This window comes from Rhinoraja longicauda, chromosome 42 (genome assembly GCF_053455715.1).
Source record: "Rhinoraja longicauda isolate Sanriku21f chromosome 42, sRhiLon1.1, whole genome shotgun sequence".
Lineage (NCBI taxonomy): Eukaryota > Metazoa > Chordata > Chondrichthyes > Rajiformes > Arhynchobatidae > Rhinoraja > Rhinoraja longicauda.
Window position 1 is genome coordinate 1,363,436 of NC_135994.1, and position 27,125 is coordinate 1,390,560.

The 27,125-nt window shown below is 43.6% G+C and overlaps 2 protein-coding genes across 9 annotated transcripts in view; one reads left to right on the plus strand and one right to left on the minus strand.

Moving 5' to 3' along the window:
• cers5 (ceramide synthase 5) overlaps positions 1–8,464 on the minus strand; it is a 70,874-nt gene extending 62,410 nt beyond the window's left edge. The window contains exon 1 of one of the 2 annotated variants that reach the window (XM_078431431.1): positions 8,203–8,464. In XM_078431431.1, coding sequence (XP_078287557.1) covers positions 8,203–8,372 — 170 coding nt within the window. In that variant the 5' untranslated portion in view covers positions 8,373–8,464. The remainder of the gene's footprint in view (positions 1–8,202) is intronic. The other variant, XM_078431430.1, reaches the window with a different exon arrangement.
• LOC144612004 (STE20/SPS1-related proline-alanine-rich protein kinase-like) overlaps positions 8,078–27,125 on the plus strand; it is a 53,611-nt gene continuing 34,563 nt past the window's right edge. For 2 of the 7 annotated variants that reach the window (XM_078431429.1, XM_078431425.1), the window contains exons 1-3: positions 8,078–8,605; positions 9,933–10,053; positions 24,161–24,265. In XM_078431429.1, coding sequence (XP_078287555.1) covers positions 24,193–24,265 — 73 coding nt within the window. In that variant the 5' untranslated portion in view covers positions 8,078–8,605; positions 9,933–10,053; positions 24,161–24,192. Of the gene's footprint in view, positions 8,606–9,932; positions 10,054–24,027; positions 24,266–27,125 lie in introns of those variants that run through there. The other 5 variants (XM_078431428.1, XM_078431426.1, XM_078431423.1 and 2 more) reach the window with 3 other exon arrangements.

Sequence of the window (27,125 nt, forward strand, 5' to 3'; positions counted from 1 at the left end):
TTGAGGGAAAGATGAACGGAGCAAGGTACAGAGAGATCCTTGATGAAAATTTGCTCCAGCGTGTTCTGGACCTCAGACTGGGGCGGAGGTTCACTTGCTAAAGGGATCAGGGGGTATGGAGAGAAGGCAGGTACAGGCTACTGAGCTGGATGATCAGCCATGATCATATTGAATGGCGGTGCAGGCTCGAAGGGCCGAATGGCCTACTCCTGCACCTATTTTCTATGTTTCTATGTTTCCAACAGGACGACAACCAAGACAATGCACACAGCCAAGACAATGCAGGAGTGGCTTCGTGACAAGTCTGTGAATGCCCTTGAGTGGCCCAGCCAAAGCCCAGACTTGAACCCGATCGAATATCTCTGGAGGGACCTGAAAATAGCTGTGCATTGACGCTCCCCATCCAACCTGACAGAGCTTAAGAGGATCTGCAGAGAAGAATGGGAGAAATTACACAAATACAGATGTGCCAAGCTTGTAGCGTCATACCCAAGAAGACTTGAAGCTGCAATCACTGCCAAAGATGCCTCAACAAAGTACTGAATAAAGGGTCTGAATACTTAAGTAAATGTGATATTTCAGTTACTTCTTTTTAATTACTTTGCAAAAATTTCTAAACACCTGTTTTTGCTTTAAAAAAAAAAATTGTGGGCCATTGTGGGCCAATCTACAGGTAAGTAGATTGATGATAAAAAAATGAATTTAATCCATTTTAAAATAAGGCTGTAACATAGCAAAATGTGGAAAAAGTGAAGGGGTCTGAATACTTTCTGAATGCACTGTATCCTTTCTATGCCGCTCATTACAGTTTTGTAAATGTCTATCAGGTCACCCCTCAACATCCGATGCTCCAGAGAAAACAATCCAAGAATTTAAATCTGCCTCACCAATGCAGTTGATAGTGAAGAGGAAAGCTTTAGACTGCAAAGATGGTGTGGTCATAGAACATAGAATAGTACAGCACAAGAACAGGCCCTCCAGCCCACAATATCTATCCCGAACAATGCCAAGACCATCTCTTATCTACCTGTGCATAATCCATATCCCTCCATTCTGGTCACTTGGGCAGAAAAATAGCGAATGCAATCTACTAGAGAGAAGTGGGGGGTAATGCATTTGGGGAGGTACAACAAGGCAAGGGAATGGATAGTACATGGGAAGATACTGAGAGATGTGGAGGAACAGAAGGACCTTGGAATGTAGGTCCATTGTTATAGGTAGCATGACAAGGCAATGAGATGGTTTAAAAAATGTATGGGTTGCTTTCCTTTAATCAGCCAAGGCATTGAATACAAGCGCAGACTGGTTATGCTAGAACTGTAAACAACACTAGTTTGGCAACAGCTTGAGAACTATGTATGTTTCAGTCTTCACATTAAGGAGAAGATATTACCACACTGGAGAGGATGCAAAAATATTGCCAAGACTCAAACATAGTTACATAGAATGATTGTTCCATAGAAAACAAGCCTAGCTTACGGAGGAAACCAAGAGGAGACGCAAGTCAGCTGTATTAAATTACAAGGGACCTTGACAGAGTATGTACGAAGGACATAGTTCCCTTAGCAGTGGGATGAGAAATCAGGGGATGTACATGGAATGTAATCGGTAGAATTAGAGGAGAGGCAAGGATGTTTTTTTCCCTCCCACCCAGACAGTGGAGGGGGATCAATAACTTCACATCTCAGTGGAGCAGCGGAAGAGTTGTGCCTCACAGCGCTAGAGTCCCGGGTACAGAGTTTGTACGTTTTTCCTCTGACCGTGTGGTCAGTTATTATCATATTGAATGCCCTAATCCTGCTTCTATTTTCTTGTGATCACTGCATCTTTTCCCAATGTTTATAGCACTAGATTGTTTCTCAGTTCTAACTCCAAGCAATGAGCTGTTCCCCCACCACCTCCACAACAAGTAGTGACCCACCATCACTGGGAGAATGACAATAGTATTGCTTCGTTTTAGACCGCTCTGCACCTCTTCCAACCTCAACGGTGCCAGAGTACCCAAGGCTTAGGATCCGCTGCAAGCCAGCAGCAGCTCACAGAGAATATTAACAGTAATCGTGGAGCTGCAATGCAAAGGCCCAGGTGTATACATAAGAACTTGCAGCAACCAAAGCTCACCCCTGCCCTTCACAAAATAAACTGTTTTGAGGAAGGGAGTATTAAAAATAATGACAAACTCGCAGAAGAAATGTGGGAAGAAACATCAAGCACAATACTAATACTTTTCCAGCTCATTAATTATACAAATAATTTAACGTTGCCATGATAGTTTTGGTACAAATACAAAACAGAGTTCTACGTGGCCAACACTTGTTTACACCTCAAAACACACATCAATTAAAATCGTTGTGTCAATGTCTAACCCGCGTTTAATATCCTGGGGCCAACATTTATCCTTCAAATCATCCATCACTTAAAGGCAGATGTGATACCTTCTCAGAATCACATTCTTATCCATGGGAGCTTGCAAACTGAAAATCTCCTACACTACAGCTGGGACCACACTACCAAAGTACTTAATCACTGCTTGGAAAGTACGGAGACAGCAGTGTCACGAAAGGCGCCACAGGAAAGTTTATTTTCAAACCTACAAACCCTACACGACTCTGCTCTACCAATGCATTGCATCCAATTTTAATACAAGTGGTCCTCACCTTCAATGCCAACAATAGAAGCGAAATATAGCAAGACTCATTAATCTGGCACCCTTGGGACTTCAGTGGTGCCAGGCTGGTAGTTTTTCTGGACAAACATATATTGCTACTATTAATAACTAAACACACTTGTTGGAAATGTATTGCACAGTTATAAATCAAATTTGCCAGAGAACATGAAGCGTTTAAAGAGAGTGGGAAATGTACAAGCATTATACAACCAACTTAAATACAAGAGTGTAAGAAGGAACTGCAGATGCTGGTTTACACAGAAGATAGACACAAAAAGCTGGAGTAACTCAGAGGGGGGACAGGGAGCATCTCTGGAGAAAAGGAATAAATGACGTTTCATGTCAAGACCCTTCTACAGACTAAGAGTCAGGGGAGAGGGAACCGAGAGATATGAAAAGGTACATAGAACAAATTAATAATGCAATGTTCCTTTACAACAATTTAGTCTCTTTACATTTTCAGCACAAGAGCTGCCCGAGAACCTGCAAGCTTCAAATAACTAGCTTGACTAATGCTGTCTTTCCATTAACACAAAGGGATTGACATTGGGGTGGTCCAACAATGTGGCTGCATATAAACACTCTGGCGAGGAGGTGCTCAGCTTGAGAGCTTTTCACTTTCCTTTTGACTCACACGGGACCACCTTCTGGAGCAGATGTTTAATGCTAGGCAGCAAGACTGATATTGAAAGCAGGCACCCATTTGCAAGTCCCACCCCTATAGGCTAATGGAAGTTACCAAGCACACACATCCCCAGGTAAAGAAAAGAATGTTCAAAGTACCAAAAGAAATCTATTATCATATTTGTGTAAAACATCAAAACAAGGTAAAAGACGAACGAATGTCTTGCTCCGCCATCCCCCAAAACTAAAACAGGGAAGCGTAAAAAAAAGTTGCCTATACAGAGGCAAGCTTTAGCAAATGCAGCTAGTTGGGAGCTTTGCACTTTGAAATAGACCAATAAAGATTTCTACAGTCATCCTGGGAACCAGAAATGTCTCTTGCTCTTCACAGCCAATTAGGTCATCCAAGCACATACAAGCCCTACTTTATAGGCATCTATGCAAGGAACTCCTGTGTTCGCTCCAGGGTCCAAATATCCAGGATATATTCCATGGCCCGTCAGTCAACCAACCTTCCTTTGGACACATGGACATGGTAATAGTCTCTTCCAGCTCTCTCCTCATTTCCTCTATTAAACAGTGGGCCTGGAGTCACATATAAACTCAGTTTACTTCCAGTGGTTGCAAGTGACAGTTTTTTATTTCCCCCAAAATCCCAATTATTTGAATTTCAATCTTTCAACTGACATGATGCAATACATATTTATGTCCTTCAGAAATAATAGCCCACACCTCTAAATATTAGTTTAGTTTAGTAACTTCAACCATTATTGCAATAATACCCTCAGTATAGTCTTAACACAAGCATAGGGCAGAAAAGGTGAACAAAAATAAGTCCCCCTGATACAACACCCATATCCTACAACAGGGATGCTGATCAACAAGGCCCCCCACCCATGTACTGTATTTGAGGTATACCCAAGTGCAGGCAAGGCATTTCATATCTATAAAATGACTAAATATTTACTCGTTCAACAATGCAGTGTTCGAGGATCAATGACCTTCTGTATTTACAATTCTTCAAAATAGGAAAGTGATTAGCCAGATCCTCTGAACTGCTGATAACAGTTCAGGGAATTTACAGTGAAATAAGTCAGATTCTTTACTTTCCCTTATATATTATAAAGCACTTAGTGCTGTAATTACAAGGCTGTTAGACTGTTACCCTTGCCTTTTATGTGACAATATTGCACTTTTATTATTGCCCGTATCTTGTTTACAACACACGATTGCAGTTCATGTATTATCTAAGATGACTGGAGCCACAAGTCAGTTGTTTTTCTATTTTCGCATCCATAAACACAAGCGAGTGTTTCATCCACGTTCTAATATTTTCTCCCAAATCATTATTTGCCTGTGCAGTTTATAATTTCCCAACAGGTCAAGCCAGGCCGAGAGACACAAAAAATCCCGGGTAACGCAGCAGGTCAGACAGCATCGCTGGAGAAAAGGAATAGGTGACGTTTTGGGTAGAGACCCTTCATCAGACTGAGTCAGGGGAAAGAGAAACGAGAGATATAGACAGTGATCTAGAGAGATAGAACAAATGAATGAAAGATATGCAAAAAAGTAACAATGATAAAGGAAACAGGGTATTGTTAGCTGTTTGCTAGGTGAGAATGAGTACAGACAATGAGACTCAACAAGACGACTTTGAAGCTGGTAAGACATGGGTGGGGGAGGGATGGAGAGAGAGGGAATGCAGGGGTCACTTGAAGTGAGATAAATCAATAGTCATACCACTGGGGTGTAAGCTGCCCAAGCGAAATATGAGATGCTGTTCCTCCAATTTGCGTTTGGCCTCACTCTGACAATGGAGAAGGCCTAGGACAGAAAGGTCAGTGTGGGAATGGGAAGCAGAATTAAAATGTTTGGCAACCTCCAGCCCTTCCTCCAGCTCATAAAATCCAGCCGAAAATAGAAACGTGCTTATCAGAGAATCATCAGCCATTATTCCACAGCACATTAATTCTTTGTTGCAATTCATTACTTAGTCACAGAGAATCAGATTGGTGCAGCACAGAAGTACCTTAGACCAAGGCAAAACAGTGGTTGCTGGCCATATTTAACACCTGCCTGGAGAGATGTCACATCCCAAAGATCTGGCGTCGTGCACGTGTCATAGCATTGCTGAAGCCAGGCGAAGATCCTTCAGCAACAAAGAGCAACAGGCCAATATCACTTCTTTGCCACACCTAAAAGCTGTTTGAGTGACTCATCTTGACTCACCTCAGCCAGGTGATAGAGCCATCCCTAATAAAGGAGCAAGCAGAGTTTCAGCCTGGGAAGTCCTGCACAGATCAGCTTCTCAATTTCACCTAACACATAGAGGACAGCTTTCAGGAAGGTGTTATCACAGGCACTGTTTTTGTAGACCTTTCAGCCGCTTATGATACAGTAAACCATCGCCGACTGTTACCCAAAGTACTTAATTTGACACACAACTTGCATCTAACCAACCTGGTGAAGACTCTGGTTGAAAACGGACGCTTCTTTGGCGAGCTGTCAGGAAAGAAAAGTCGCTGGTGCAGGCAGAAAAACGGCCTCCTTCAAGGAAGTGTCCTGGCACCCACCTTGTTCAATATCTATGTTAACGACCAGCCTATCCATCCCAACACCAGGAGTTTCATTTATGCAGATGACCTGTGTATTACAAGCCAAAGTGCTGACTTCCTTGAGGCAGAAGCTACTCTGTGTGAGGCTTTAGTCAACCGGTCCTCATACTGCAAAGAGAATCACCTGAGAGCCGATCCATCTAAAACCCAAGTTTGCGCCTTCCACTTGAAGAACAAGTATGCAAATCGAAGGTTGAAGATCATATGGAATGGAGTCAGATTGGAGCACTGTGACAGTCCAGCCTATCTCGGTGTGACTCTTGATCGATCTCTGACCTACAAAGCACATATCACCAAGCTTAAAGGAAAATTCAGTTCCAGAAATGCTCTTCTTAGCAAGCCGAGTACCTCAAAATGCAGAGCAAATTCTAAAACCATTCGATCAACAGCTCTGGCTCTCTGCTTCTCCACTGCTGAGTATGCCTGCGCAGTATGGGAGTGCTCAGCTCATGCAAGGAAGATTGATCCTGTGTTAAACACAAGCTGTTGCTGCATCAGTGGATGCATGAAACCTACCAAGACTGACAACAAGACTGAACAACATCTACCTACTCTCTGGCATTGCACCTCCTGGAATCAGAAGAGCTGTAGCCAGTCAAAAAGAACACCTCAGACAATCAGAGGATGAAAGACACCCCATACATGACCACCTTTGGGTACCTCAGCATTTGAAATCACACAGAAGTTTCCTCTCTTCTGTCCATCCCCTGGACTGCAGTGCATCGTCCAGAAGGCTCAAACTGGATATCCTACCGCTCCGTGGGCGGGCAAGGGGGGAAGAGGGAAAAGCCACTTATCTGGGCCCAGTGCGTCTAGTGCTGATTGGCGGCGAGGAACGGCGGCGATGGCATGGGCCATTGCTGGATGAGGAATGTCCTCCAGGGCCATGGGCGGGACAGGGAGAAGGCACTGACCTCGGCCCCTTATCTCCTATGTGCCGGGCGTGGAGCCGAAGCCTCTCCTGCAACTCGGTTACGATGGGCGGGAAGCGGTGGCGACGGCCATCTTGTTGGACCCTCTGCCACTGTGCTGCACCACGGGAGGAAGGTCAGGCGCGAGGCCCGCCGGGACGGGCGCTGATCCTCCCGGGGGGAGGGGGAAGCGCATTTATTAAGGTTTTATTAAGTAAATTGTTTTTAAAAAGTAACAAAAGTGGGTTTATTCAGACCGCGGGGGAATGATGAGAAGGGTGGGCCTAAAATTGTTGCACTATCGTGTACCATTATATAGATTTGACATTCTAATTTTCAGTTATAATCTTGTGATTGTATCAATTAGTTCAATATACTTGCACCATTTTCTTTTGCATTGTAACTTGTACCGAATGGACATGCTTACAATTCATGATTTGATAAGGTCCACACAGCCGAAACAGATAATAAATAAATGTCCAGCACTGAGATGCATTCTCGACTGCACAGAGATATTTATAGAACGACCACAGCATCTACAGTTGCAGGCTTTGACATGGTCCGACTACAAGAAACATAACACTGTAAAACTATTGGTTGGAATTGCCCCAAACGGCATGACCACATTCTTATCAAAAGCTTTGGGAGCAAAATGTACCCGTACATTGTGAATGGCGTGATTGTAATTATGTATTGTCTTTCCACTGACTGGTTAGCATGGAACAAAAGCTTTTCACTGTACCTCGGTACACGTGACAATAAATTAAACTAAACTGAATCTATATTCAACAGCTGTGTTGTTGAGTTTAACATGATGGTAAAGCTGCAGCAAGAAAGAATGTCATGGTTCCCGCCCGGGTGCACATGACAATTAAAGACAACTCTCAGGATGTCATTGATGGAGGTGGCAGACATGGCAACCATACTTTTTTACAATTATTTGTACCACTGCAGGAAATAAATGCAAACACAACCGTGAACTTCGAGATTAGATATTTACCTTTACCAAAATTTACCGAGCTCTTTGGTAAGTCGATAATGATCACACTCGCTGACCAAACGTGCACATCAGACCCGCCCATTGTTGGCTGACAGATCGCTTCTGTGAGCGACAGCGCTCGAGCGTCAATGGAAAGCGCGGGTGCCACGTGCCGCTGACAACGGAGACGATCAGCAGGACCAATCAACGCCCCCGGTACTGTGTCCCCCCCCCCGGTCGGGAAAGAGGCGACACCTCGAGCCTCTCCGGTAGCGTGCGGCTGCGAGCACCGACTGATTACGGCGCCGTGGCAGTCAACCACGATCTCTCCCGCGCCCCCCCCCCCCCCAACTCAACCCAATCCCTGCCTCCTTTACCCCCCCAAGCAGCACCACAACCCCTCACCTCTCGAACGCCAAACGGACGAAGAAGATGCCGATCGCCAGCGGGAATGCGAAGTGCAAGTCGCTGGCCTGAGGGTATTCGGCGCCATCAGTGTTCTTCAGGTCGGCCCAGGTGACGTTGTGAGGGAGCCAGAACCGCTCGTTCCAGAACCAGGCTGATAAGCCGGCCATGTTTGAGTGAGGGTGCCGGAGTTCGGAGCCCACTTCTTTCTGGCGCTCCGTCTCTCCCAGGCGGGGCGGCGCCGAGCCGTCTAATAACCACAAGCTGACGTCACCGTGAAGGGGCCCGGCCCTTCTCAGTGAACGTCATCTAACACGAAAAGATGCCCTGTGGCGCTGCAATCCGCCTCCCGCTGCAACATGCATCGCAGGAAGGTTTTAATGAGACTTCTGCCACATATTAGGTATGAGTTATCGAGTCGATCTGTCAAGCAACGTTCCCACGAGACATCTGTGGGAAACAGGGGTCACGCTTTCGGTCCGTTTCTTGTTTGCAACATTGCAATTCTGATGAAGCATCATTGGCTTGAAGCATGAACTGTTTCTTTGTCCACAGATGCTGCCTGTCCTGCAGAGCGTTTCCAGCACAGAGTAATTGAGCTGTATAGCCGAAACAGGCCTTTCGGCTGAATTTGTCCATGCTCGTCCCATTTGGCCCATATCTCCTTAAACCTTTCCTACCTGTATATCTGTCCAAATGTATATTGAAAGTGGTAATTTTATATACTTTCACAACTTCCTCTGGCAGATAATTCAGATTTGTACAGGGGACATTTCAGTCCAATTTTGTGCTGGGGCTTATTAAATGTAGATTTACCCACAAAATTAAATGATACCCAATTAACAATGCCATGGAGCTTTCATGTCTGTAAAATACAGCAGGAATTTCAGGGTCTTCCACACTGGTAGCAAAGCTTTCAAACACACCAGAGACAACCGGAGATCAATTCATTTAAAGTAGTATCTCCAACCTCTATATTCTTTCCAAAACCTTTAAATGTATTGTCAATTCCGGAATCCATAAACTTCCTTTCAGCAGCTCTGTGTTTGAATCTCTCTAATTAGGCATCCACCCCATCATCGTACTTAAAAAGTCCCACCGGGATTACAAGTTACGGTCTGTAATTATAAACTATCCCTTCTCAACCATGTCAGCATAGGTGCAATCTTTGCCACAGTTCGTGATAAAAGGCAATTTAGGACAAATAAACTATTGATTTGTGGTATTTGCAGAGTCATACAGCATGGAAATAGGGCCTTTGGCCCAGCTTGCCCAAGGTACCCAAATACACTAGTCCCACCTGCCCACGCTTGGCCCATATCCCTCTAAACCTTTCCTATCCATGTCCTAATGCCTTTTAAATGTTGTTATGGTTTCTGCCTCAACTACCTTCTCTGGCAGCTCATTCCATATACCCACCACCCTCTGCGTGGAAAAAAGTGCCAGATAAAATAGAACCAGAAATATTCAGTCAAATCTCTTCCCGACAATATCTCGCTGCCAGTGTGCTGAAGAACCATGTTCCTGTCACTCATCACCCTGTACAAACTGCTCTACATTTGTTCCCATATGCTTCTAGGAAGCCCCAGGTATTGCTATGGTAAAGGTGCTTTACAAAATTGTTGTGCTATCTACCATCTAGTCCTAAATTTGTTGACATTTCCTCCAATTAACTTTTGAGAAAGACAATAGCATTGTCTTTAGTTCTAACCACAAACTCTATTTTGTAGTCACCAATTCCAGCTCCTTCACTGAAGATGGTCGGTCCCAGCTGCCCCGAGGAACTCTTCCAGAGATCTCTGGAGGTCGATGATTGACTTCCAACAACCAGAGACATCTTCTTTTATCAAGGTATGACTCTAGTCATTCGATCGTTTTCCCTTTGATGCCCATTGTCTTCAGTTTTATAGTGTTTCCATGAAGCCGAGTTAACAGCATGTTTTTAGAGGTTGTCACCCTGCGGCTTAGGGAAAGGCATTGAAAGAAGGAATGGGTGATTGCCAGGGGAAAAAGGCAGGGAGCCAGTTAAACCTTAGAGTGCATCTCACTCCCAAACCATTTTTTAATGTTAGAAAATGGTGAGGATGAATGTGCCTCTAGGGAGAGCAGCTAGAGCCAAGGTGAAGGTACCGTGTGTGGATCAACTGCATGAGGGGAGTGGAGCAAGAGTTCAAGGGCACTAGTGGTGAGAGACTCAATCGTGAGGGGAATAGACATGCGCTTCTGTTTCCGCTGACATGGGTCCAGGATGGTGCGTTACCTCCCTGGTACCAGGATCAAGATGTCACTAAATGGCTGCAGGTTATTGCAAAGGGAAGAGTGGTTCACAATGGCACTAAAGGCTTAGGTAAAAAGAGGGATGAGGTCCTGTATTTTGACGTTTGACAATAGATTAAAAGACAGGACCTTACAAGTTGGGCGGATCGCACCTGAACTAGAACAAGTTCCACATATTTGCAGGGAGGTTAGCAAGTGGCTTTTGGGAAGGATTTTAATTAATTTGGTTTGGAAACAGAACAGAATGTAGATGTGTAGTTGGGGAGGGGGGAATTGTAGAAGAAAAACAAATCAGTCCGGAATTGTAGAAGGCTTATACAATTTAGCCTTGCATTAGCCTGAGGAGGAATGCAAGGTTAAATTTTTATCTATTTTAATACAAGGAGTCTGATTAGTAACACAGATGAACTGAAAGCATCGATGAGCACATGGGAATATGATATTGTTGCAATCGCAGGGACATGGTTGAAAGAAGGGCAGGACTGGTAACTCAACATTTCAGGCTATAGAAACATCAGGAGTGATCACGTGGGGATGTAAAAGAGGAGATGGCATTGCAATATTAATTAAGGAGTTCATTACTGCAGTAATGAGGTAGGATATCCTAGAAGGCTCTTCAAATGAGACCATATGGTTGGAACTTAGAAACAAAAAGGGAATGATCACTTTGCTGTCCCCTTAACGTTCAACAGGATGAAAAAGTTTATATGTAGACAAATCACAGAGGTGTGTAAGAATAATAGCGTTATAGTAGCATGGGATTTTAACTTCTTGAACATGAACTGGGATCACTTTAAAAGATATAGAGAGGGTGAAATTTTAAAAATGCATCCAGAAGAGTTTTTTGAGCCAGTGTATAGATAGTCCAACTGCAGAAGGGGCAGTAATGGACCCAATCTTAAGGAACGTAACCGGGCAAGTAGTCTGAGTATCAGTGGGAGAGTACAGTCGAAATAGTCACCATAACTTTGCAAGTCTTAAGGTAGTTATGAAAATGGATAAGGTTAGGCCAGAAATTAAAAAAATTGCTGATTTTTTGATTTCATAAGGCAGGACTTATGATAAATAAGTCAAAAATAGACTGGGAGCAACTACTGCAGACAAATTGTTCAAAAGTGAAATAGTGAGCGTTCAGGGCCACTGAAAAATGAAAAGTGACAAGAGAACCAGTCCTCGCAAACCCTGGATGTCAAGGGATATTGAGGGTTAAATAAAACTAAAGAAGGAAGTGTATTGCAGGCACAGAAAAGTGAAAATGGGGGAAGCCTGACCAAATCATAGAGTCATACAGCATGGAAACAGGCCCTTTGGCCCAACTTACCCACACCTACTTACATGCCCCATCTACACTAGTCCCACCTGCCTGCGTTTGGTCCATATCCCTCTAAACCTATCCTATCTGTCTAAATATCTCTAAAACATTAGGATAGTACCTGCCTCAACTACCACCTCCGGCAGCTCGTTCCATATACCTACCACCCTTTGTATAAAAATAGTTGCCCCTCACATTAAATCTTCTCCCCTCAGGTTAAACCCAAAACAATTCCTCTACTCTGGGTGAAAGACACTGTGCATTTACCTTATCTATTTCTCTCATGATTTTGTACACCTCTGTAAGATCACCCCTCATCCTCCTGCGCTCCAAGGAATAAAGCCCTAGCCTGCTCATCCTCTCTCTATAGCTCAGGCCCTCGAATACTGGCAACATCCTTGATAATCTTCTCCGCACCCTTTCCAGCTTGACAACAGGGGAACTGTGGTAGAGTGAAGGCCATTGGGGGTCTAAAGGGCAATCTGTGTTTGGAACCAGAGAACATAAGCAAGGAATTCAATTAAAACTTCTCATCTGTATTCACTCTTTGGCTCCTCTATTCCTTGGTTATTTTGTTACAGAACATATCATGATATCAGAAGAGTGTTAATGTAATGGACATTTGACATTGGAGGTACAAAACTATAGGAACATAATAAACACCATCCAATCTGCCTGCTCTCAATCATCAACAAAGTGATGGAAGGTGTCATTGACAGTGCTCCCACTTACTCATCAATAACCCACTCACCGATTCCCAGTATGACTTTGGCCAGAACCACTCTGTTCCTAACCTCATCAAAGCCTTGGCCCAAACATGGACCAAAGAGCTAAATTCCACATTTGAGGTAAGATTGACTGCCCTTGATATCGAGGAAGGATTTGACCCAGTGTGGCATCAAGGAGCTCTGGTAAAACTGAAGTCAATGGGCATTAAAGGGAAAATTTTCCTATGGCTGGAGTCATATTTTGCACAAATATTAATAGTTGTGTTTGTTGGAGGTACAAAACTATAAGAACATCGTAATCATTATAGAATGATAACAGCAGGTTCAATTCACTGGGATGGAAGCTTCAGAAAAAGATGAGGCATTAAATACTTCATATTCGTTTATGTAGAGAGTGGCTTTAAGTCTGAAACCATAACACTTGGGAATTTTAATGCTATCTTATGTTGCTCCTATGTAACATGGACGTCTTTTGGACAATCGTCATTTTAAGTAGTGAAATAAACTTGCCTTATAAATGGCATTGCACCTCTTTGAAGCATCTCAAATGCCTTCCCGTATAATGGAGTCTGATTGCACTTGCCTTCAATAGTTGCTGCCTCTGGACCAGCCACATAAATGCTGTGACTCCAAGAGCAGGTCACACACTGGGTATTCTGCGACAAGTGACTCGCGTCCTGACATGCTGTAGCCTTTCTATCTTCTGTATGGCACAAGTCAGAAGCGTAATGGAATATCCTCTACTTGTCTGGATGAGTGCAGCTCCAACATACTCAAGAAGCTTAATATCATGCAGCCTGCTTGATTGGCACCACAATCCGCCACCCTCAACATTTATTCCCTCCACCACTGGCACGCTGTGGTTGCAAGACGCAAACCAGTCACCTCTACCGCAAAGGACAGGGGTAGCAAGCACAAGACAACACTGCCACCTGCAGGTTTTTTATCCAAGCGGCACATTATCCTGACTTGGAAATATATTGCTATTCTTTGATCATCACTGGGTCCAACTCTCTTCCTGACACCACTATGAGTGCATCTTCACCAGAATGACTGAATCGGTTCAAGAAGATAGCTCACCACCACCTTCTCAAGGGTAATTAGATGTGAGCATAAAATGCTGGCCCTACCAATGATGCCCATGTTCCAAAAAGTGAATTAAAACATAATAGTCCCATTCGATCTAACAGACTGACAAGCCGTGCCTTGGTTTAGCATCTGAGCCAAGGTACCTTCAAAAGTGCACGCTCCCTCAGTCTGGTACTGAAATGTTGGTTGAGTTTTTTTTGCTCAAATCCTTAGCGGTGAACTTGAATGTACAACCTTCTGACTCAGAGGCAAGAGGACTACAATGTGAGCTGACCTGATATGCCAACAACATAGCACATGTTGATAAATAAATGGAAATGAGTTGTTGACAGCATATTGTTTGCCTCAGGACTCCTATCTCCCATTCAGCAAACTGGTTTGTGGTTTAGAAACATAGAAAATAGGTGCAGGAGTAGGCTATTCGGCCCTTTGAGCCAGCACCGCCATTCAATATGATCATGGCTGATCATCCAAAATCAGTACCCCGTTCCGGCTTTTTCCCCCAAGGGAAATCCCTTGATTCCCTTTGCCCGAAGAGCTAAATCTAACTCTCTCTTGAAAACATTGGCCTCCACTGCCTTCTGTGGCAGAGAATTCCACAGATTCACAACTCTGGGTGAAAAAGTTTTTCCTCATCTCAGTTTAAGTCCAAATCAAACCCAAGATTGACTTGAAGACTGTCCCCTTTATCTTTAATACTTTGAAATCTCTCACAGAATATTCAAAACTATTATCAAAGGAATAGCAACCATTTGTTGCAGGATATATTAAGAGAGAGAAAGCTTTCAGCACTGCCTTGTATAACCAACATGCATCTTAAACAATTTAGCAGTATTGGTGGAAACTCAAGATGTAATAAGCCCTGCCCTGAAATAAACAGCTCCATTTCCATAATCTTTACAATACCAAAGAGGAGTACAATTTGAGAAATTGGCATGGCGTGTGATACAGAGCAGATATTAATATTTTTCTTCCCTCTCAGAGGTATCACCCAATACTACACTTTGCTACACTTCCATTTGTACTCACAGTTCATTGTACCACACCCAAACACCAATTCATCATGTATGAATCTTGTCAGTCATATACATGGAGCTGTTGGATCACAATTTTGTCAGCAGTGAATGATAAGTATATATCTTGTAGAGACGTATAAAATTATAAAAGGACTGGACAAACTAGATGCAGGAAAAATGTTCCCAATGTTGGGCGAGTCCAGAACCAGGGGCCACAGTCTTAGAATAAAGGGGAGGCCATTTAAAACTGAGGTGAGAAGGAACTTTTTCACCCAGAGAGTTGTAAATTTGTGGAATTCTCTGCCACAGAGGGCAGTGGAGGCCAATTCACTGGATGGATTGAAGAGAGAGTTAGATGGAGCTCTAGGGGCTTGTGGAATCAAGGGATATGGGGAGAAGGCAGGCACAGGTTACTGATTGTGGATGATCAGCCATGATCACAATGAATGGCGGTGCTGGCTCGAAGGGCCGAATGGCTTCCTACTGCACCTATTTTCTATGTTTCTATACTGTCTTCTGCCAGTAGGGGGGTGAATTACAAGCTGGTCAAACTGTGGAGTGCTGAGGGGCAATGATCAACCCGGTTATGTTCTACCTCTCTGGCTGCATTTATTCACTGGCTAAACTTCCTGAGCAATTAAAAGAGCTGATTTACAGTTTGAATGTAGAAAATACAATGCCATGGAGATTTATTAGCATCTAACTTCGTTCTTTTGCATAATTAGAGCCAATTTATTTTATCTGTCAGTTTCCTCTGCTCTCCTGCTCCCCCCCACACCCCAACCCCACAGGTACTCCCCCATCTTACAACATACAGAGTGTTCTTGCCAAATATAAAATTCTAGGAAACATTCCCTTATTCATTAGGAAGGTACAGCACATGATGAATGTAACGATTCTGGCGTTTAGGTGGAGTGAGATTTTTCACCACAATTTCCAGGCATACGATTAAACATAATAAACATGTTTGACTTATTTCTAGTCAAACAGAGGGGTATCCAACCTCTCCTTATAAGTAAAGCCTTCCATTCCAGGCAACATTCTGGTGAATCTCTTCTGCACTTTCTATTGCTACCACATCTTTCCTGTAGTGTGGCAATTACAACTGTACATTATACTCCAAGTGCAGTCTGACCAATGTTTCATACAGCTGCATGACATCCCAACTCTTCTGGAAAAATGGTGCAAGGGGGAGGGATTCAAATTTTTAGGACATTGGAACCAGTTCTGGGAGAGGTGGGACCAGTACAAACAGGACGGTCTGCACCTGAGCTGGAATGGAACCAATGTCCTAGGGGGAGTGTTTGCTAGTGCTGTCGGGGAGGATTTAAACTAATGTGGCAGGGGGATGGGAGCTGGAGCAGAGAGACAGAGGGGTGTAAAATGAGGGTAGAAGCAACAGGTAGCAAGGTGAAAAGTAAAAGTGGCAGGCAGACAAATCCAGGGCAAAAATCAAAAAGGGCCACTTTTCAACATAATCGTACAAGGGGTAAGAGAGTTGTAAAAACAAGCCTGAAGGCTTTGTGTCTCAATGCAAGGAGTATACATAATAAGGTGGATGAATTAAATGTGGAGATAGTTATTAATGATTATGATATAGTTGCGATTACGGAGACATGGTTCCAGGGTGACCAAGGCTGGGAGCTCAACATCCAGGGATATTCTATATTCAGGCGGGATAGACAGAAAGGAAAAGGAGGTGGGGTAGCGTTACTGGTTAGAGAGGAGATTAAAGCAGTGGAAAGGAAGGACATTAGCTTGGAGGAAGTGGAATCGATATGGGTAGAGCTACGAAACACTAAGGGGCAGAAAACGCTAGTGGGAGTTGTGTACAGGCCACCTAACAGCAGTAGGGAGGTTGGGGATGGCATCAAGCAGGAAATTAGAAATGCATGCACTAAAGGCGTAGCAGTTATAATGGGTGACTTCAATCTACATATAGATTGGGTGAACCAAACTGGCAGGGGTGCTGAGGAAGAGGATTTCTTGGAATGTTTGAGAGATGGTTTTCTAAAGCAACATGTCGAGGAACCAACGAGAGAACAGGCCATTCTAGACTGGGTATTGAGTAATGAGGAAGGGTTAGTTAGCAGTCTTGTTGTGCGAGGCCCCTTGGGCAAGAGTGATCATAATATGGTAGAGTTCTTCATTAGGATGGAGAGTGACAAAGTCGATACAGAAACAAGTGTTCTGAACTTAAAGAAAGGTAACTTTGAGGGTATGAGGCGTGAATTGTCCAAGATAGACTGGCGATTGATGCTGAAAGGGTTGACGGTGGACATGCAATGGAAGGCATTTAAAGGTCGCATGGATGAACTACAACAAGTGTTCATCCCAGTTTGGCAAAAGAACAAACCAGGAAAGGTAGTGCATCCGTGGCTAACAAGGGAAATCAAGGATAGTATTAAAACAAAAGATGAAGCATACAGATTAGCCAGAAAAAGTAGCATACCAGAGGACTGGGAGAAATTCAGAGTCCAGCAGAGGAGGACAAAGGGCTTAATTAGGAAAGGGAAAATAGATTATGAGGGAAAACTGGCAAGGAACATAAAAACAGACTGCAAAAGCTTTTATAGATATGTCAAGAGAAAAAGATTAGTTAAGGCAAATGTAGGTCCCTTGCAGTCGGAAACAGGTGAATTGATCATAGGGAACAAAGAGATGGCAGACCAATTGAACAAATACTTTGGTTCTGTCTTCACTAAGGAAGACATAAACCGTCTGCCGGAAATAGCGGGGGACCGGGGGTCTAAAGAGATGGAGGAACTGAGGGAAATCCAGGTTAGTCGGGAAGTGGTGTTAGGTAAATTAAATGGATTAAAGGCAGATAAATCCCCAGGGCCAGATAGGCTGCATCCCAGAGTGCTTAAGGAAGTAGCCTCAGAAATAGTGGATGCATTAGTGATAATTTTTCAAAACTCTTTAGATTCTGGAGTAGTTCCTGAGGACTGGAGGGTAGCTAATGTAACCCCACTTTTTAAAAAGGGAGGGAGAGAGAAAACGGGGAATTATAGACCAGTTAGCCTAACATCGGTAGTGGGGAAAATGCTAGAGTCAGTTATTAAAGATGTGATAGCATTACATTTGGAAAGTGGTGAAATCATCGGACAAAGTCAGCATGGATTTACCAAAGGCAAATCATGTCTGACGAATCTTATAGAATTTTTCGAGGATGTAACTAGTAGAGTGGATAAGGGAGAACCAGTCGATGTGTTATATCTGGACTTTCAGAAGGCCTTCGACAAGGTCCCACATAGGAGATTGGTGTACAAACTTAAAGCACACGGTATTGAGGGTTCAGTGTTGAGGTGGATAGAAAATTGGTTGGCGGACAGGAAGCAAAGAGTAGGAATAAACGGGTCCTTTTCGGAATGGCAGGCAGTGACTAGTGGGGTACCGCAAGGCTCAGTGCTGGGACCCCAGTTATTTACAGTGTATATTAATGATTTGGACGAGGGAATTGAATGCAACATCTCTAAGTTTGCGGATGACACGAAGCTGGGTGGCAGTGTTAGCTGCGAGGAGGATGCTAGGAGGCTGCAGAGTGACTTGGATAGATTAGGCGAGTGGGCAAATGCATGGCAGATGCAATATAATGTGGATAAATGTGAGGTTATCCACTTTGGCGGCAAGAACAGGAAAGCAGAGTATTACCTGAATGGTGACCGATTGGGAGAAGGGGAGATGCAACGTGACCTGGGTGTCATGGTGCACCAGTCATTGAAAGCAAGCATTTATTCACAAATTGCTGGAGTAACTCAGCAGGTCAGGCAGCATCTCGGGAGAGAAGGAATGGGTGACGTTTCGGGTCGAGACCCTTCTTCAGAAAGCAAGCATGCAGGTGCAGCAGGCAGTGAAGAAAGCGAATGGTATGTTGGCATTCATAGCAAGAGGATTTGAGTTTAGGAGCAGGGAGGTTCTGCTGCAGTTGTACAGGGCCTTGGTGAGACCGCACCTGGAGTATTGTGTGCAGTTTTGGTCTCTTAACCTGAGGAAAGACGTTCTTGCCTTAGAGGGAGTACAGAGAAGGTTCACCAGATTGATCCCTGGGATGGCGGGACTTACATACGAGGAAAGACTAGATAGACTGGGCTTGTACTCGCTGGAATTTAGAAGACTGAGGGGGGATCTTATAGAAACATATAAAATTCTTAAGGGGTTGGAGAGGCTAGATGCGGGAAGATTGTTCCCGATGTTGGGGGAGTCCAGAACCAGGGGTCACAGCTTAAGGATAAGGGGGAAGTCTTTTAGGACCGAGATGAGAAAACATTTCTTCACACAGAGAGTGGTGAGTCTGTGGAATTCTCTGCCACAGAAGGTAGTTGAGGCCAGTTCATTGGCTATATTTAAGAGGGAGTTAGATGTGGCCCTTTTTGCTATTGAATGGCGGTGCAGGCTCGAAGGGCCAAATGACCTACTCCTGCACCTATTTTCTATGTTTCTATGTTTCTACTCATTGTCTCAGCCTATGAAGACAAGCCTGCCAAATTCCTTCTCCATGACTCCAAACACCTGTGTCACCATTTTCAAAGATCTATGAACTTGCACCTCAGGCCTCTCTGTACATCAACACTCCTGAGATCCCTGGCATTTGCCGTATATTTCCTGTCAGTACTTGATGTCTCAAAATGTATTACCTGTCATTAACCAGTGTAATATCCTGTATTTGGAGCAGAGATTAAAGACTTCAGAAGGTCACTGGACAACAATGGGGAGTCACCAACATGACGGAGAATGCAAATGTTTGCAAAATAAATGTTTTGCACATTATCTAAAGTGGTGATGGACTGATTCGTTTTCAGAGGAGCTGCAAATAGAACTGAAGATTGCACAATATTTGAGTCATGGAGAGATACAGTGTGGAAACGGGCCCTTTGACCTACTGAATCCATGCTGACCACCAAGCACCCATTTACTCGTGAACACCCACTCGTTTGACCTTATGAATGAGAGAAGGTCATTGAGGAAGCAGCTGAAGACAGTTGACCTCAGAACCCTGCCCTGAGGTGCACCTGCTACAATGTCCTGGGTCTTAGATAATTGCCTCAAACAAGTACAACCGTCTTTATATAGGAGAGGTACAACCCCATCTGGTGGAGAGTTTTGACTTGCTGGTTTCCATTGACTTCAACTTCACTGGAGCTCCTTGATGCCACACGCTTGGTCAAATGCTGCGTTGATATCAGGGCCTCTGTCTCTGAACGTTTGAGCAAAAAAACAAAGTGTTGGAGGCACTCAGTTGGTCGTATCATCTGTGGAGGGAATGAATTGATGATGTTTTGGGTCAGGACCCTTCTTCAGATAGGCCCAGACTCTGAGCTTTTGTCCAGTCAGTAAGCTATAGTTGACATTTAAAGAATGACTATATAAAGTTTGTACAGCATAGAAACCTGGCCCTTCAGCCCACCATGTCCATGTTGACCACTATGTTTATCTATATTACTACCAATTCCCTGCATTAATTCCATATCAGTCCTTGTTCATTCAAGTACCTATTCAGATGCCTCTTAAATGGGTGGCACGGTGGCGCAGCGGTAGAGTTGCTGCCTTACAGCGAATGCAGCGCCGGAGATGGTAGTTGAGGCATCTCTCCTTACAACTCAAGGCCTCCAATCTAACTTGCCCACACCGACCAACATGTCATAGAAACATAGAAAATAGATGCAGGTGAAAATAGATGAAAATAGGAGGCCATTCGGCCCTTCGAGCCAGCACCGTCATTCATTGTGATCATGGCTGATCATCCACAATCAGTAACCTGTGCCCAACTTCTCCCCATATCCCTTGATTCCGCTAGCCCATAGAGCTCTATCTAACTCTCTTAAATTCATCCAGTGATTTGGCTTCCACTGCCCTCTGTGGCAGAGCATTCCACAAATTCACAACTCTCACAATGTCCTATCTATACTAGTCCCACAATGTCCTATCTATACTATACTAATCTGCCTGCGTTTGGCACATATCCCTCTAAACCTGTCCTATCCATGTACCTGTCTAAATGTTTCTTAAACGTTGCGATAGTACCTGCCTCAACTACCATCTCCGGCAGTTCGTTCTATACACCCACCACCCTATGTGCGAAAAAATTACCCCTCAGGTTCCTCTTAAATCTTTCCCCCATCACCTTAAACCTATGTCAAAATACAATAAAGTCTTGTCAGAATACAATAAAGGCAAAATGGAGGGAGCTTCATACCTGACTATGTTATCTGAACTGAGAATACAGTACCTGACATTCACTGCCAAACCATCTTGTTAATTTGCTAATTTGACGAGTTCAAAATTTATCAATTATATCCCAAATGCCAACACGGATTTTGGTGTTTGTGTTCTGGCAATGATATGGTGCATTAGCCACTTTCTGTAGCACTGTTTTTAAACAGCTCAACATGGCTCCATTTTGTATTTTTAAATCACAATTAACCTGAATTGCAGGCAAAAGACATTTTCACATATTTATCTTTGTATGCTTCCAGAGTGAAAATTATGAATCAAAAATTGGTCAATGGATTAAGTTAAAAGTACAAAATGTTTCATGTTTTGCCAAACAGCAAAGACATACAATGGTTCCATCAGCCAGTTTGTATTGTACTCCACTTGTTCGAGGATGTGCATATCCTGCCCTGTTGTTTGTGACACATCCTGTAATGTCCTAGTTTTATGCAACCACAATTTGATAAAAAGTTGTTAATGTAAAACCACAAGAACTACCATTCAGTGCTTCAGTGTGAGAACTACTTATAGTATGCAGCGCTAAAGGAGACAAAAGAATGGCTAACATAAAATAATAAAACTGATTTACTTTTTATTAATTTTGGTTAAGTGACAGTAAGTTAATCAACCACCAAAGGAGTTTATTACGAAGTAATTCGAGCTCAAATTCCCCAATAGTCAATCAATCAATAGTCGTTTATTTGTCACATACACATAAATGTGTGGTGAAATGAAACATTATTTTAATTCAATTGATGGGTCTTTGACCACATAATAATCCTTTGGAACAAAGGTTCAACTTGATCTAAAATTTAATTTCACTCATTACAAGTGCAAGAATCATACATTTCAATTGATATTTCTCCGGCAGTGTGTAAAGAAGTTACCCCTAAGCTTCCTATTAAATCTTTCTCCCCTCACTTTAAACCTATGTTCTCTGGTTCTTGATTCCCCTACTCTGGGCAAAAGACTCTGCATTTACCCAATCTATTCCCGTCATGATTTTGTACACCTCTATAAGATTATTCCTCATCCTCCAGCGCTCCAAGGAACAAAGACCTATCCTGCTCAACCTCTCCATATAGCTCAGCCCTTGAGAGGTCAGTTCAAGAATCTGATAACGGTGGGAAAGACGCTGTTCTTGAATCTGGTGGTACGTGCTTTCAACCTTTTGTATCTTCTACATGACAGGAGAGGGGAGAAGAGAATGACTGGGGAGCGAGCGGTCCTTGATGTAGGCTGCTTTCCGTAGATGGAGCCAATGGAGGGGGGAGGCTGTTTTGTACGATAGACTGTTGTTCACAACTCTGCAATTTCTTGTCGTTTTGGGCAAGGCATTTGCCATACAAAGCTGTGATGTACCCTGATAGGATGCTTTCTATGGTGCATCTGTAGAAACTAATGAGTCATTGGAGACATGCCGAATTTCCTTCATCTTCTGAGGAAGTAGAGACGTTGGTGTACTTTCTTAGGTGTTATCAATGTGGTTGGACCAGGTCATATTATTGGTGAAATTTACATTTAGGAACTTGAAACTCATATTCATCTCCACTTTAGCACCATTGATAAAGACTGGGGTGTGTAGTCCACCCCATTTTCTGAAGTCAATGACCAGTCCTTTATTTTGATGACATTAAGAGGGAGGTTGTTGTCTTAGTGTGTAGGATAGCGCTAGTGTACGGGGTGATCGCTGGTCGGCAAAACGTCACCCATTCCTTCTCTCCAGAGATGCTGCCTGACCTGCTGAGTTACTCCAGCATTTTGTGATACCTTCGATTTGTACCAGCATCTGCAGTTATTTTCCTACACAACTGGTCGGCGCGGACTCGTTGGGCCGAAGGACCTGTTTCCACGCTGTATCTCTAAAGTCTAAAGTAAAGAAGCCTGCAGTGCCAGCAAATCCATCCCACCGGTCTCTTAAACACTCGCTCATAAGTACAGGATGTACGTTAGTCAGGAGTTTGTAACCTGGGGAGGACCTATATTATTTCAATGGACATCAAATCACTGCAAATACTTCGAAATCTAAATGAAAATGAACCTGGCACAAGGCCATGCTGACTATCCCTAATCTGCCTTCGCCTTTCCAAATGCGTGTAGATCTTGTCTCTCAGAAGCCCTTCCAGTCACATATCCACCATAGTTGTGAGGCTTACAGTCTGTAGATCCAAGACTTTTCCTTGTAGCCTTTCTTTAATAGATATTCGCTGCTTCTACAGAAATGCAAGACTAGCTAGATGTAGAAACAAGGAACTGCAGATGCTGGCTTACCCAAAAGGACATAAAGAACTGGAGTAACTCAGCGGGTCAGGCAGCATCTCTGGAGAAGATGGATAAGTGGCGTTTCGGGTCGGGACCCTTCTTCAAGGCTATCTTTGTACTTGTGATTTTTTTTTAACATGGATGGGTGAATTTCCCGACCGGTCCCGATGTAAGTGTAAGTTTAGACAGGGGACACTTGCACCTGTTCCAGGCCCCGCACTTAAGGGTTTGAATATTCAGAGCGGTGCTGAGTTCCTGCCAATGTGCCTGGTCCGTTAGATCAGTTGGGGCAACGGGGAGGAGGAGAATGATCGTGACCCCAGGGGCAGGACGGGTGTCACTGGTGGCCCAGACAGACAGAAAGATTTCGTTTCGGAAATGCCAACCACCTGCCTTCCCGGGAGTAATTGCCTGCCCGGGGATAAAGGTAGATGTTTGACGTTTCAATATCCCCTTCCGTCACCCTAGAAACCAAGGGACGCCGGACAACAAAATAAAATGCTTCCCTCTGCCGCTGATGCTTTGCTGCAAAGACCAGGAAATAAAACATGGGAATGATAATGTCCCCCCATTATTCTTATCTCGCTTCAACACGGCGGGCACTCACTCAGTCTCACTCACTTACACGCGCACACACACTAAGGCAATAAACAGCGCTAGGAGGGGCGGAGCCCAGGGATCCGCGAGTCCGGCCTGTGTTTCCTTCCTTGCCGAGTGGAGGGAGAGGGAGAGGGTGACTGCGGAGGAAAATGAGGCCTAATGACATTTGTTGTGGTGCTTTTAGGGACACCTCTTATCGCGATGTGGATATTCGCACCAACGGGACCCAGCGTCCTGTGCCACCTCACAGGCGGGCGTTGCACGAACCATTGTTAGTTTTAGAGAAAGATAACAATGGCAAACTTGTCGATTATACGACTGAGTGACAATGAAAGACTTGTTATGTATGTGTGAAAACAGTGACGAGCAGTTAGCGAAACGGTCCCTGTTCTCATATTGTGAGCTGTGTGTCTGCGTGTGTGTCTGTGTATATATAAAGTTGCTGAGCGCTCTGTCCACAGCTGCCTCTCGCCGCATTGTGACTCACAGCATCATGGCGGAAGAGCTGCTCGCCGGGTCCCTGTGGCCAAATTCAAGAGATGCCTATGAGCTTCAGGAGATCATCGGTCAGTCTCTTCCTAATCATTTTAAGTAAAGGTGACGGATCTAAATAAATGTAACGATCGCAATGACATAGGAAATAATCCTTCCCTTGATTGTTTTTTTTGTACAGTAGTTCAATTTCAGTCTAGTATGTGCGGCATTATTAATTCTGAGCGATTTCAATCTTTGCATGTGCCCAAACTGCACTATTAACTGGGTGCAGACGGACTGCGTCTTATTTTATTTTTTAAAAACTGGCGCAGTTTTTCATGACATGTCAAAACAACAACGAAAAACAAATCGGCTTTCTTTCTGATTTACCTGCTACAAATGTTCTGATTTATAAATGCATATTTTGGGGTTGGGAATATGCAACAGAGTAGGTTTCGCCCTGCTGTTTTCATTTTCCTCTCTGACTGGTTGATCCGGGTTCTGCAGTATGAATGAAAGTTAAACATATTGAAAGTGGTTCTGATGACAATCTGTCTGCCAGCCCTCCCTCTCTTGACATGTTTGCAAAGCCGCGACGCTGCTACATCATGTCAAACGGGATCCCCTGCAATAATCTTTTATACTTGAAGGTTTTCTAATATATATACACAAAGTGAAATGGCAGCTGATGCCCGCCACCATACGAAACGTAAGTATTTAGAAAAATCGCAAAAGTAATTCATCAGGGTTTTGGGGGTGGGGTCAGGTGGTCTCACGGCGAATTTGCATGAGTCAGAATGACGTTAAAAGCTTCTGGGAAAGTGTAAAGGGGGAGATTGTTTGTACTCATTGGTGAATCGGTAAAGAAGGGGCTACGGCCTCAGAGTTGTCTAACTTTCCTCTTCATTCTTCAGGCGACAATTTATTTGCACACAGCGAGTTGTCGGGACGTGGAACAGTTTGCCACATGTAGCTACTGTCGCAGAGAAGTTTGAAAGGCAATTGAAAGTTTATGAACAAAAATATAAAAAAGTAAATAAGGCAAGAACAAGTGGATAGGAATGGACAACTCCAATAGTGAGCCAGCACCAGCACAGATTTGATGGACTGAATGGCCTCATTCTGTACTATAAGATTGTTGATTCTTTAATTTAAGATCAGGAGTGCATGATACAAAATGTGACAGGAATTTAAATTGCCACCATGGAAGAACAAATAATCTAACTCCTGGGGGCACAGAGATGTTACCTGACCTGCTGAGTTACTCCAGGACTTTGTGTCCTTTTGTGTAAACCAGCATCTGCAGTTCCTTGTTTCTAAAATCTAACCCCTTGTCTCTTTCCCTCATAAAAGAGTTAACTTAACTTGGTAGCAACACACTTTCTTAGTGTTCAGACCTTGTTTTATTGCATTGTTCATTTTCTATGTAATTGTTGGCATCAAATGTTTGTGATTAACAACATTTTAATTCAGAGGTAAGGTTGATTTCATTACCAGTTCTGCAGAGCAAACAATCACAGTTTCAAAACATGTTTTGTATTGTATTGGTGTCATCAGGTGGAATAGTTGCAAAGTGACAATGGACCTGTGATCAATATGCAACAGTGTTGCGTCTGGTTAGGATGCTCCCCATTACCGAACACTGACCTCATGTTGTTCTTCAGGCTTGTTTTATATATCAGACATGATAGCGCTACTGGATCCCAGCAGAATGAATCTCTTAGTGTGTTCGAGAGAGCTGTACAAAAATAAATCAGGTGTAGTACCACCTCACCTGTACTGTTAAAACTGTAAGAAAATGCAGTGATTTGGTTGGTGGCATAATTGGATGGGTGAATATGTCTATCATGGCACAATTGTAAACCTGTCTCTAAAATAAAACTGTTAAGTAAAAAAAGTAGGTTATGGAAGCTTGAACAGTTTAATGGATCTATCTTCTGTGTGAAATGTTTCACACAGCTGTCGGGTTAGTGTTTCGGAGCAGGTTTCTCCAGACTTCTTCAGAAGCCAAGTAAGTCTGCCAGAGATTAACCACTACCAGTGACTTCACCCTATAGTGTGTCAGCATGATTTTGCACTAAGCTGGATAAAGCCTCATATTGGGCCTAGGATCAAAATCAATACATTCAATTTTCTGTTCCTTTCACTACTTGTCTCTGAAAGATGCTGACCCAGGCTGAGGGTGGGTTTCTTTGCACTGAGGTATTATTTAATATAATGTCAGTTGTGGAGTTTAAGAAGGCTGTGGAGAAGGGTCCTGAAGAAGGGTCCCGACCCGAAATGTCATCAATCCATTTCCTCCAGAGATGCTGCCTGACCCGCAGAATCACTCCAGCATTTTGTCTCTATGCTTCCAAATCTGTGTTGTGCACGTCAACACCGAAGCACCTGGGAAGAGACTGCACCGACTTACAACAGCTGACATTTACTTTATGCATGTTGGAGCAAAATAATATGTGGAAACTACACCATTTACTCTTTTCCTCTTGTACATGGATTATTGTGTTGTGTTGTATGTAGCGATTGATATAACTGGATTGATAAATGATGGACGAAGTTTGGCAGGTCGTGTGCTCCTTCTGCTCTTTGTGCATGACTTGCTGTATTGTTTTTACAGAAGAATGTTTTCCCCCTGTACAAAGATGCCGAAATGCATATGCCAATCCAGCAATCCAGTTGGCATCATTATTTAGATGCAAGGAATTACAAAAAAAAGACACAAAATGCTGGAGTAACTCAGCCGGTCAGGCAGCATCTCGGGTCTGAGAAAGAGTTCTGACCCGAAACGTCACCTATCCATGTTCTCCAGAAATGCTGGCTGACCTGCTGAGTTACTCCAGCACTTTGTGTCTTTTTATGCCATCATTATGCTATGGCGAAGGACAGCAAAGCAATCTAGAGTCTTGACAGCAGCACTTTGTCCGATTAAAACGGTTCTATGTTTCCCCATTT